This window comes from Otolemur garnettii, unplaced genomic scaffold, assembly GCF_000181295.1.
Source record: "Otolemur garnettii isolate 467f Iridium unplaced genomic scaffold, OtoGar3 scaffold00109, whole genome shotgun sequence".
Taxonomy (NCBI): domain Eukaryota; kingdom Metazoa; phylum Chordata; class Mammalia; order Primates; family Galagidae; genus Otolemur; species Otolemur garnettii.
The window spans coordinates 1,479,832-1,493,018 of record NW_003852504.1 but is presented as its reverse complement, the minus strand read 5'-3'; the positions used below and the strand labels follow the sequence as shown (position 1 = coordinate 1,493,018).

At 47.6% G+C, this 13,187-nt stretch overlaps 1 protein-coding gene across 1 annotated transcript in view; it reads right to left on the bottom strand.

Moving 5' to 3' along the window:
• Positions 1 to 5,566: 5,566 nt before the first annotated feature.
• XPNPEP2 (X-prolyl aminopeptidase 2) overlaps positions 5,567 to 13,187 on the bottom strand; it is a 28,530-nt gene continuing 20,909 nt past the window's right edge. Inside the window, exons 16-21 of the mRNA XM_003796930.3 lie at positions 12,367 to 12,436; positions 11,694 to 11,798; positions 11,224 to 11,283; positions 10,586 to 10,662; positions 8,039 to 8,128; positions 5,567 to 7,507 (exon numbers count right to left, since the gene is read on the bottom strand). Of these exons, the coding sequence (XP_003796978.1) occupies positions 7,313 to 7,507; positions 8,039 to 8,128; positions 10,586 to 10,662; positions 11,224 to 11,283; positions 11,694 to 11,798; positions 12,367 to 12,436 (597 nt within the window). The 3' untranslated portion in view covers positions 5,567 to 7,312. The remainder of the gene's footprint in view (positions 7,508 to 8,038; positions 8,129 to 10,585; positions 10,663 to 11,223; positions 11,284 to 11,693; positions 11,799 to 12,366; positions 12,437 to 13,187) is intronic.

Genomic DNA, 13,187 nt, shown 5'->3' with positions numbered 1-13,187 from the left:
CCACACCCCAAGAGACTCATTTGGTAGATGATCAAGAGTGGGATATTTTGGGCAAGTGGGATCCAGATACGTCCACTCTCTGAATAGATACATTCCTGATTTGAGATAGTAAGAATTTGGATAGTGAGGGATACCTATATTTGTAAAAATGCCCCCAAAGATTCTATTTTCATTTCCTTCTCCCCAGAACACCCACATACAGCTGAAAAGTGTAATACTGTGTGGCCAGTGGTGGGTTTTACAACAACCTGATAAGTCAGACACAGTTTTTATCCCCATTTTCTAGGGCAGAACCTGAGGCCCACAGGAATTAAGTAAATTGCCCAAGATCATACAGCTAGTAAGTGGTGGAATGGAGTCTTAATTAAACACAGGTCCGGTCTTTGTTCAGGGCCCACACTACTAACCACTTAGCTAAAGTGTCTCTGATGCAGAGTTCCTGAATGGGAAGGTGAGAGAATTGTGGGGCCCTCTGCTCACAACCCTCTCTTGGCACTTGATAATGGTTCCACAGGGCCACCAGGAAGGAGGTGGGGGTGGGTGGGGCAATCTGGAAGTCACTTCCTATGCATAATAGTTGCAATAGGCGGGCCATTTAAGTGGGAATGAAGTATGTAGGAAAGCCCTTGTCAATGTGTGAAGCGCTAAACACCTGTCACATTTAGCCTGGAGCACTGAGGTGGGAGACAGGTGACTAGGAATGATGGAGAACATAAATGGAAGGTCTGGGTTCATTCCAAGGAAAAAATTTGGATATTCAGATGATACTAGTTCAGCCTTGGTAAGTAGTTATCTTCCCATGTCCAGAAATGTCCAAGCAGAGACCACAGTCCCTTGAGAATACCTGGGCATTTCTAAGGTGAAGCTCACCTTAGTAGCCCAGCCATTAGCTAAGGTGACCAGACGTCCCGCTTTTGGTGGGACAGTCCCGATTTTTAACAATTTGTCCTGCGTCCCATGGCGTTTTTAAAAAGTCCCGATTTTTGGAAAGAATGCATGACAAGCTAGGGAACAGCAGGAGAATGGGAAGGGAATATACGGTTTTGCTACTAAAAAGGTTAATGTAACTCTATTTGGGAATGAAGAGGTTAATGTAACTTCATTTGGAAATGAAAAGGCTAATGTAAACTCCCTACTCCCCTCCTGGGCAAGGTATCAGAAGGAGACTGGCTCCCTCCCTTGCTTCTAGGCAAGGACAATTAGCTCAGAAGGAGCCAAACTGTTTGGAACAAACAAGTAGCCCCCCCCCCAGTAAGGTGACCAGGCGTCCCTCTTTTGGCGGGACAGTCTTGATTTTTAACAATTTGTCCTGCGTCCTGCAGCATTTTAAAAAAGCCCCAATTTTTGGAAATAATGCACGACAAGCTAGGGAACAGCAGGAGAACAGGAAGGGAATATACGATTTTCAGCTGCCATGTGGCTATTTCGCCAGGATATGCGTTTTATATTATTTTTGTTAATTTATAATGTTAAACTTTAATAATGACAAATAATTGTTGAGAACTGATTATCGAGAATTGCTTATCAAAGTTTGCATTGTCAAGCCCTGCCCCCCCCAATGATGTCCCGCTTTACCAATGTTAAAATCTGGTCATCTTACCATTAGCAAATGTAATGGGGGTTATCTTAGGCAGGGAGGGCAGGAAGAGCAAAATTGAATGGGGGAGGAGGAGAGCAGAGGAGAGCAACGAGATAAGGGGCAAGGGGCTCTTGCACTCGTTCCTCATGCACATACACAACATGCACACAGTGGGCAACTTTGGGAACACTCAAGACTCATGATAAAGTCTTGGTTTAAAAACAAAAAAACGGCTCGGCGCCTATAGCTCAACTGGCTAAGGCGCCAGCCACGTACACCTAAGGTGGCGGGTTCGAATCCAACCCTGCCCGCCCAAACAACAATGACGGCTACAACCAAAAAATAGCCGGGCGTTGTGGCGGGCGCCTGTGGTCCCAGCTACTTGGGAGGCGGAGGCAGGAGACTCGCTTGAGCCCAGGAGTTGGAGGTTGCTGTGAGCTGTAATGCCACGGCACTCTACCCAGGGGGACAGCTTGAGGCTCTGTCTCAAAACAAAACAAAACAAAACAAAACAAAAAACAACTGCAGGCAGCTGTGTCAATTACCATATGAAGAGAAGGAGGCTATACTTTGGTGCTCAGATCAAAACACTCATGACTCACTGGAGGGCCTTTTTATGGAGGACAGTGGGCGGCTGGGCTACTCTGCCTAGAACTCTGTCCCAAGCTTATAGGGACAAAGGCCTTTGAGCATTGGGCCCTTGGTCACATGGGGAGAGTTGTCTAAGGTTCTAGAGAAGATGAGGAGCAAAAGAATGCCTCCCAGAAATGGAGTCAGGTTGTCTGACTGGATTCAAATTGTCCTCTGATCACCTATGGGCAGCATGACCCTGGGCAAGATGTGGGCCTCACGTGTGTGTATGTGTGTGTGTGTGAGAGAGAGAGAGAGACAGACAAGGGTTCCTAGCCTACCTGGACAATATGCATAGAAGGAGTGCTATCAGCTCAGTGCCCTGTTTGCCCTGTTAGTGGAAAGTGTTAGGTACCTGGGGGGTGACCTACATTAGTTCACTTCAGTCTCTACTGGGAGTTTCTTCTCTTGCCAAAGCCAGGAAACCCTTGGTGACCATTGGGGACTGCTGTCTTCTCTCTTTGGCACCCTCTTGGCATCTGCTTCTGTATCTCTTTCTGGACCACATTTGAATCTCTGCCACATGATCCTGTAGCCCATATCCGGTATATCTCCACTTGTCAAGGGCACATCTCTCTGCCCAAGCTATTCTCAAACACAGGAGGTGTGACAAGCCAGAGGGCTCGAAGTTCCTTGGGCCCCACTGGGTGGGAAAATTGCTTTTCAGCTTCATGGCCTTGCCATGGACCACAGGGGCTTTCTCAACCAACCACCCATCGTACCCTACTTGGGCCACTTGCTCAGTTCCTGTTTCACAAAGAAACAAGGAAGTGAAGAGATGAGCCAGCCTCAGGGCAAAGGCTGGCTGGGCAGGGGTTTTGCGAAGCACCTCCCACTCCCACATGTGATGAGCTGAGAGGGGTGGTAGGGTGAACAGTGAGGAAATAGTTGCTATTGAATCTTTCATATTTCTAATTTTTTTTTTTGGTACCAACAGTGCCCAACCACTTGTTTGAGGAAGTGCCCAGTGAGTTGGTAAAATTCACTGCTGACGTGGTTTAGCTGGGTGAAGAGTGGCCAGCCCAGCCCCTTCCGAGGTTCCAACTCATGAACAGCTGGAGCCAGCTGGCTGGCAAATGAGTGAGAATTGACTTTGTTATCATTTTTAAAATAAACTATTTAGACTATTTGTATATGTATTTTACCTACCATCTTACTCTTGCCCTTTTCTATTCCAAAAAGGATTTTAAATGTCAAGAAATGTAGCTTAATACCACTATCATCATTGTTGTCACAACTGTGTGACCTCCAACAGGGTCACCCTATTGGATCCTGTGTGACCCTCCTCTTGGGCCTCACTTTATTCATTAGAGGCAATAAGGGAGGCTCAGCGCCTATGGCTCAAGTGGCTAAGGTGCCAGCCACATACACCTAAGGTGGCGGGTTCGAATACAGTCCAGGCCCACCAAATAACAATGACGGCTGCAACCAAAAAATAGCCGGGCATTGTGGCGGGCGCCTGTGGTCCCAGCTACTTGGGAGGCTGAGGCAGGAGACTCGCTTGAGCCCAGGAGTTGGAGGTTGCTGTGAGCTGTGATGCCATAGCACTCTACCCAGGGGGACAACTTGAGACTCTGTCTCGGAAAAAAAAAAATAGGCAATAAGGGAGTGACAGAAGCACACACCAAGAGAGAGGGCCATCACAGAGCTGAGTCAGGATGCTGGCGATTTAGTCCTCACTCTGGCCTCGAAAGCTGTGAACTTGGGCCAGTCTCTTCCTCTTTCTGGCCTGCCATTGGAGTTTTCCCATCTATACACTGAAATGATTAAAACAGATTTTTGTTTGTTTGGTCATGGAACTCCTATTCAGGATTGGCTGTATCATTTGCAGGTCCTGGTGCAAAATGAAAATGTCAGTCCCTTGTTAAATAATTTTGAATTTTGAGACAGTAACAGGGCCTACACTGCATTAAAACAAGCACAGGGCCTTTCTAAAGACAAAGTCCTGAGTGACTGCACAGGTCATACACCCATGAAGTTGGCGCTGCAACTACTTCAAGTACAATTTTATGGGAAGCCCATCAGGGCTGCTTTGTGTTGGTGCTCTGTTTTGGTGACAGTCCCTCTGGTGTTTCTGAGGAACCTCAGGCTCCAGGGGGCATAGTTGGAAAAATACAAATTAGATACTTGCCCCAAAGCCTTTCTAGTTTTGACTTTTTATATATAAAATTTTTGTCCCCAAACATTTTTCTTACCTACCTCTGAAGGTGAAGCAAGAGCTGAACTCATGCTGGGCAAATAACAGTGTTATCATCTTTTGTCTGTGTGGCTTCCTGGTTTAGAGTGCTGCCACATCCGGGTCTTATGGGCCTCGCAACATAACCTCACCAGGAAGGCAGAATGGGTAGTTTGCAAAAGGGATAACTGAGGACCAGAGAGATGAAGGGACTTACCTAAGGCCACACAGTAGGCACAATAGGGACTAGAACCTCAGAATACTAACTCCTGGGGAAATGGAGTTTTTCCACATGGCCTGCTCTACAGTAGCAATGAGCTACAATGAGGAGAAACTTGGTGGGAAGCCCCAACCTCCAGCATAAAAACAAAGGACTAGAACCTACGAGGACAGTTATTTATCTTTTGTTCCTAATAATGTGACAAGAGTCCTGCATGTGTCAGTCTGCTGTGTGTGCCCTGAATGTCTCCCTGCCCGACTCAGAGCAAACCCCTTAAAAGAGGAACAGTCGGTGCTAGCTGTCTGGGTACCAGGGAGGAGAGGGGCTGAGGTGGCTTTAACCCCTCTACAGTCACGTTCCAGGGCTGAGGTTCTTAATTCCAGAATGGTGGGTTGGAAGGGACCGTTATATATTACAGGGAGGACATGAGGTGGAGTTCTGGGTCTTGGGCTGAGGAGATGAGAGCAGAGCACATCAGCTGTCTCAGGATGAAAAGTCTCCAAGTGGGAATTGTTCAGGTGTCCAGTGCCCTCTTGTTGCCCATGACCTACTAGGACCCCAGGGTGCAAAAGCAAAGGCCTAGCAGGCCTTGGGCAAGCAGTATGGTATGGACTCTGCTTCTCACCAGCTGTGTGATCCCACTCAAGTTTTATTTTTCTCATCTGTAAAATGGTAAGAGCCATACCACTTATCATTTTCTGAAACGATGGATTCTTGAGTCATCTGACTGGCTTGAATCTTGTTTTTTTTTAATTTGCCTGATTTTAAAAAATATATATCCTTGACCCAGTTGATTAATCTATATGGGCCTCACTCAGTTCCTTCAATTGTAAAATGGGAATAATAAAAGTACCTTTTCCTAGGTTGTGAGGACTAAATAAGAAAACACATGTCAAGCTTTTTGCACAGTGGTACATAATAAACACTCAGAAGTGGTAGTGATAATAATCATGATGGTGACTTTAATTTTGTTATTAGTAGCTTTGTGGGGCTAGCAGGTGAAAGAGCAAAGAACTCAGCAAACAGGTCCACTAGAGTGCTACAGGCTCTCTAGTGAAAGTGGGTCAGGCCTGGGGCCTTTGTATGCAGGCATTGGTAGCGTTAACTGTCACAATTAGGCCTGGTCCCAGACTAGGGGCACTTGGGGCCTTTGCCCAAGCATCCTGCGTCCTGCGCTTGGTTCTCTCCTTCTAGCCAACTGTGCTATGCCAGGCAAAGGTTCTGGCTCCAGCTTTTCTAGACCATACTGACCGGTTCCCCAGCACAGGGCTCCCTTCTTTTCCTCCACAAGGTTACACCACCTTTAGAACAGGCCGCAGGTGGCTTGCCGAGCGTGGCAGGCATGCTTGAGCGTCCTTGCACATGCGCGCATGCTCACACACACATTCTCAAGCCCATGTGCACCCCCCTCCCCTTCGAGCTTCTGGGAGCCTCACATCCCCACCCCCACCTCACCCTCTCTTTTTTCTCTGGCACCACAAAAGCCACAGGTAACAGCGCTCATTGGCAACACAGCAGACACAATGCAAAACCCAGAAGCAGGCGTCTTTGCCAGGCTGTTTTAAGCATCTTAGCAGGATGTGAACCCAGGTGGCTAACGGCCGATTTGGCCAGAGCAAACTCTTCTCACCACAGCAGACTCAGAGAATGAGGAGGGGGCTGGGAGGTAGGCTGAGGGACTGCATGGCACTGAAGGGCAAAAGAACTGCACTGTCCTCTCATCTGGCCCCATCATCTCCTTGGGCAGGAGCCACCCTCTCTGTCTGGAGCTGTTTTTCTGTCTGTAAAGAGGGGAAACTGCAATCTGTGCACACAAGGTTGAGGGCCATCTAAGGATGTGGGAGGATTTAATAGCACTGTCACGTCAGCCGCACTTTGGAAAGTTCAAAGGGCTCCCAGAATGCCAGGGAAGCAGGATAGTGACTCAGTGCCGCTGCCTAGGTTGTTGCCCAGCCTCTGGTGGGGCCATATTCCACAGCATATTCCAGAATGCCTCTTCACTTTCCTTCCTTCCCCATGGGCAGACTCCCGTGGCTTAACTCCTCTGCTGTCACTTGGCGTGGAACCCACCCAGGGTTTAGGAGAGATGGGCTCATGTGTGTGGGGAGCTAGTGCGTGTCCTTGGCTGGTCTCCAGCTCCAGGCTCATTCAGCGGCCACTGTGCTGTTCTGGTCGACTTTAGGGCAACAGTCGGCAAGCAGAGGACTCAGCAAGCCCCCCTTCCGTTCCCTCTGCAGGCACAGCAGGCAGGGAGCCCCATCACAGTGTTGCTAGCTGATGGAGGCGGGTCAGTCTCAAGGGCATGGGAAAACCAAAAAGTCAAGAGTGAGTGTGAGTGGGAACACCTCTGGCTATGTCCAGCAGGTGGTGATAGTGTCAGGCTCTCCCAGGACCAAGGAGCCCCTGGGAGTTAGGGGCACTGTCCTATTAATCTTCTGTTTTGAGGGAAGGGACTAGTTAGCTCTCCTATCTGGGGAGCTGCAGTTGGAAGCCAGGGTGAGGTATAGCCTGAGGTGGGGGCAAGGTGCTGCCTGGGGCCAAGAAACCCTGAGTCCTTGAGGCCTGGTCCTGGGGAGGGAGGCTGAAAGCAATGGTTTCCAGGTGAAGTGCAGGCAGGGGTTCTTGGGGGCATGTGTGGTACAGGGTTAAGGGAGTTGAGCAGGTGGGACCCACATCAAATGGAGGGTCAGTGGGACAGTTTGGAGCCTCAGACGCTCCAGCTGAGGATAGCAAGAGCAGAGGCAGTCAACACAGAAGCCAAGGAGGTGGTGCCCGGGGCCCTGGCAGACAGGGGCTCTGTGTGCTGCTGTAGCCATGCATACTCCTCCAGCAGCTGGCGCCGCTGCAGCTCCGGGCCCACCTTCTCACGGATGGTCTGGTAGTAGCGATTCAGGTACTGGAACTGCAAAGGGTAAAGGTAGTGAGAGCCTTCCCAAACCAAGCTACCAAGAGATGAGGTCTTGGTGTCATCCAGCCTCCTGCTGTGGTATTCTAGCCATCCACCTTGGTTTAGGTACCCATAGGTCCCTGCCACCATCAGGCCTCAGGCATTCTCTGAGGCTTCCCAAAGGCTGTGTGTATAGTGGCTGTTTAATGTCATAGTGACTTTAAGGTCCTTTCAGGCCCAGGAATGGGAGTCAGCAGGGCAGGCTTTATTACCCCCATTTTATAAAAGCAGAGACTGAGGCCTGGAGAGGGGAAGAGGTTGCGAGTTCTAGGCCTTGTAGTGGCAGAGCTCAGTGGCCCAGTCTTGGACTCTTCAGGTCTTCACTACCTGAGGTTGGGCAGACTGGTCTAACTGGAAAGTTCTAGAAGCTCTGGGGTCTCTAGTGAGCTGGGGAGGGATGCCCCAGGGCATGCCTACAAGTACTACCAGTGTGGAACCTCCTGGGCGAGGGGCAGGTGCCGAGGAACAGTACTGAGGGGCACTCACATGCTCAGGGGACAGCAGACTGACATCGATGAGGTTCCGGTCATAGGGCACCAAGGACACCACTTCAAAGGTCAGGTAGGTCCCTGGGTACTGAGAGCCCACAGAAAAGGCAGATGAGTAAGACAGTGAGGGGGGAGGAGGAGCCAGGCTGAAGGGAGGGGGAGAGCACGCCATGCAGAAGCAGCAGGTACAGGGAGTTGGCCCTCATCAACCATGGACGCTCTGGGTAGGTCCAAGCCTTCCAGAGTCCTTTCTCTTATCCAGCCCTCTTGTCTACCACTTAATGCCCATCTGTGGTGCTTTCTTCCTGATTCCTGAAAGTTCAACTTAGGTCTGTGTTTTTCAAAATGTGTGTTTCAACAACACTTAGGGAGCAAGTTAAACATGTAGATTCCCGGCCCACCTCCCCAAACCTCTTGGAAGCAAAATTTCTAGGGCAGGGCCCAGAAAGCCACATTTAAATAATTTTAAAATAAGTTATTAGTTTTTTCTATCTATCTGTCTGCCTATCTATCTATCCATCATGGATAGATCATCCATATATCTATGTACCTGTTGATCTGTCTATAGATGTAAGTATAAAGAAGAAAAAGGTAGCTGGTAATTCTCATCTCCCAAACAACCCTTGCACATATGTGGTTAGGAAACTCAAACTACACAAAGATACACAATACAGATAAAAGGTTTCTCCCCTGCCCAGTTTCCTTCCTGAAAACATTTTAGGTATATGAAGTATATGTATCCATATACATATATACTTTTAAAATTCATGCAAATGGATCCTACCTTCCATATTTTTGCACACTTTCCTCCCCACTTACTTAGTTAACCCAGGAGAGTGCTCCATGGTAGTGCCAGAAGATCTACCTCATTGTTCTTAAGGGCTATGCAAGTCTAGTAAGTGGCTATACTGTGATTTATTCAACCACTTGTGGATATTTAGGCTGCTTCCACTTTTTTTTACTATTTATATTAATGCTACAGATCAATATCCCTGTATAAACAACTTGGTAAACTTTTAGGACAGCAGCCAGAAGATACATCACTGGTCCAGGGATTACTGAGATGAAAGGTATAGGCATTTTTAGTAAGTATCTTGATAGATACTGTCAAACTGTCCTCCAGAAAGGTTGTACCTCTTGTACCCATACCCCCAGTGGTGTATGAGAGTTCCCATTTCTCCACATACTCACCAGCACTGGGTATCATCAAAGTCTCTATTTTTTGTCAATCTGATAGGAAACATGGCATTTGGTCCTTGTTTTGATTTGTATTTCTTTAAGGATGAAGTTAGGCATCTTTTCACATGTGTGCAGACCACTATAGTGAAATGCCTGTTTATGTTTTTTGTATGTTTTTTCTATTTTGTCTATTTATGTCTTACCGATTTGTAAAAAGCTCATGGCAAAATAAGGACATTCATCCTTTCTCCGTGATATGTGCTGTATTGGCCTTGTTTATGGTATTGTTTCCATGTAGATGTTTCTATTTAATGTAGTCAAAGGTACTAATCTTTTCCTTCATAGCTTCTGAGTCTTGCATAGGAAGGCCCCTTTCCACCCTGGGATTATAGATTAATTTATACAGGTTTTTTTTTTTTTCCTCTAGATCCTTTCTGGTTTTATTGCTCACCTTAAAACTTTGGTTCATCTGGAATTTTATTTTGGAGGTTATTCAATTTAATTCTCACAAATGACCAGCCATTTATTCCTCCTGACCACTTGCAAGAATAATCTTTCTTAGTGTTTCAAAACATCAGCTTTTTTGGTAAACTAACTTCCCATGTCTTTTATGGGAATTAGAGGGTTTATTTCTGGACTAACTAGTCTGTTGTCTTGTTACTGGTATCTAGTTCATCTCCAGTGTCATACTGCTTTAGTTATGGCAGTTTCTGTTTAAATCTGATAGGGCTAATTTTCCTTATTGCTCTCCTTTTCAGAATTTTTCTAGCTACCTAGCTATCTTTGCATGTTTATTTTTACAAATAAACTTTACTATCATTTTGTGAAGTTGCAAAAGTATTCAGTTAGCATTGAAATTCAGGTTGTCTTGAATTTATAGCTTAATTTAGGGAGAAATGACATCTTAACAATACTGAGACTTCTCTCCAGAGAGCACCATTTACTTAAATCTTTTTTATGTCCCTTGGAAGAGAGTTTCTCCATGTAAGTCTTTTTAAGTTTATATCTAGGTATTTTATCTTGTTGATTGCTACTATACAGAATTTTTATTTCTAACAAGCTCCCTTGGCGATTATTATGTGCATTGAGAGCCAATGATTTAGGGCAGGATTACTGATTCACTTGGTGTGGAGGGGGGCCTGGGCATTGTCAATTAAAAAACTAAGGTGTTCTCCAGATGATTGTAACTTGCAAACAGGCTTGAGAATCTCTGGTTTATGGAACTCCTACAGTGCTAAGGAAGACTATCAGCAAATTCATGCCTGCGCATTAAATGCCCTTTTCCTTGGACCTTCCTCACCCACTATGCAGCCCAAGGTTACTGTCATTCTTCCCACACCTCCAGCCCATCTCAGTAGCACTTTACCTTGGTTTTTGCTTCTACTACGAGTGCTATATCTTCAAGACGGATCCCAAATTCTCCATCCTTATAGTAACCAGGTTCTGGGAGATACAGAGATGGTGGCATTAAGCAAGGGGAGGACCCAAGCCTAGGCTTCCTATACCAACTGATGAGTAGCTGTAGGGCCCAGCTACCTGGCTGACCCCTGGATGTTGACTATGGCAGCCCCATGACTTGTTAGATGCCTATTGGCTAAGCAAAGGCAATCCTTCCCTGTTGGGCATCAGATCCCCACAGCTGTGCCTCTGACCCTCTCTCCCCTGTAGCCTAAAGTAAGGAAGATCTAAGAGCCCACTTGGGTTGTGGGTACCACTGTCCTGTTAATCCAGTGTTTGGGAACTCTATATGTGCAGCTGGGAACCAAATCCCAAGAGCAAAAAGAGGGTGTGGGCTGGTGGGGTTTGGGGTTGGGTTGGGGTTGGACAAGCCATTTGGGGATGGGCACAGGGATAGAAGTGGGGAGGCAAGTGAGTGCATTGGTAGAGCCAGGGCTGTACCTATACCTGGTTTGCTTCCTAAAGGCTGGTGTGCCCTAGACTGTAGTCCTGGGATGGCCCTGCTCTGGGAAGGGGTGGTGGGGTAGAGGGGCCTGAGAGGCATACCAATGGAAGTAAACATGCCCTTGGCCATAGCAATGTTACTGGATTGGAATCCCACTGGCCCTGGAAAGGAAGATATAGTCATGCTGTCAGCTCTCGTGTACTCATCAGCTCAGAAATAAGTAGGTTCCAGGCAAGATCAGGTAGCTGGGGCTCCCTGGTCATGTCTGGTAGCACTTATTCACCGTATAATTGTCTACCTGGGGGCTGGTACACACTAGAATGGTTTGGCCTTTATTTCTTTGGGGTCTGTATAAGTTTGTCACTAGGTGTTGGTCTTCTTTGGATGTCAGGTGGCCAGCAGGTTTGGCCAGCTGCCAGCATTCACTTACCCTTTGGAGCTGGGTGACCTTGTGTGGGTCAAGGCACTTCTCTGGGTTCAGTCATTCCCATACCTGTGAAGTGTTCTACCCCCTTCATACGGGGGTGTCATACAAGGGGAGACCCCAGGAGAGTGCTGAGATGATACCTACACTCATGTACACATAGGAAGTTGCCAATGCCATGGCCTGTCCCATGACCATAATTGAGCCCAACATTCCACAGGGCTCTGCGAGCAAAGGCCTCCATCACCCGCCCTGGAAGCGAAGAGAGATGACCTCTAGTCAGTTGACTATATCCAGGCTGTCACCTTGCCCCTTCTTGCTCAGCTACCAGGGTGGTACCTAAGGAGAGGGCCCTTGAGAGGCCGCTAAGCATGCAATGACACAATGATGTTGGGTTGGGATGGAGAGGTGCTGATGGATGGACTTAGTGGCTCCCTGGCCAGACCAGCTCCCACTATCTCTGGGATACTGTACAGAGTACCTATTACCTGGACTGGTGACTCTACTACAATTTCTGCCCGTCTACTGAGGCTTAGCACTTTGCCATCTACTTCTTGTAGGAATCCTCCCATGACTGCTGCAGCCACTATAATCTCTCCCACCATTGAGTGATGGTGTTAGATTAGGAGGCAGGAGACCTAGGTTCAAGGCCTGACTCTCCTGACATTAACCTTCTGTGTGACCCTGGGCAGGCAAGTCACCTTCTCTCTCTAGGCTGGATTTTCTTATCTATACAAGGGGTAGGCCTCTCAGGGTGGTAGTCTGAGTCCTATGAAATTAGATCTAAGGGTCTGGATCCAGCCTGATCTCTGAAACCCACCTGATGTAGCAGCAGGAAAGATGAGACTGGACAGGTCGATATTTCCTATCAACACGCGGGTATATGCCTCCTGATGGGGAGAGGAAATGCTGACGTAAAGGACAAGAGGGGGAGCCAGGGAAATATCTGGCTACTTGGCCTGTGGGGACATAGTGTGGGGGCCTAGGCCTGGGTGTGGCTGGTGGACAAGAATTGCATTCTCATGTGTGGTCATCTGAGTTCTAGAAAATGGCCAAAGGAGTCTGAGGGGGCCTTTCTTAAAGTTGGGGCTCAGTCATGTGGTTCCCTTTAGTTGGTCTACATGGGTTATTATAATGTGTGGAGGACACTTGTAGATAGTGGTGAGCTATGGCTGTGATAGTAGGGGTGGCAGGTGGACTCCTTGGCATAGAATACTGATTTGGTCACTTACACACACTGAAACCTTGGGCAAGTGGCTTTAAGGGCTCTGTGCCTTGGTTTCCTCATCTGTAATAGGAAGATCCTAGGACTCGGCCCCTAAGGCTGTTGGGAGGGGTAGGTAGACTAAGGTGCCGCAAGTAGATTAAATGCTCCAATAGAGGGTTGTGCTCATTACTACGATTATGATCATCCTTTAATTGTCTTTTTTTTGAGACAGAGTCTAACTTTGTTGCCCCCGGTAGAGTGCATTATAGCTCACAGCAACCTCAAACTCTTAGACTCAAGCGATTCTCTTGCCTCAGCCTCCCAAATAGCTGGGACTACAGGCGCCTGCCACAATGCCCGGCTATTTTTAGAGACAAAGTCTTACTCTGGCTCAGGCTAGACTTGAACCTGTGAGCTCAGCAATCCACCTGCCT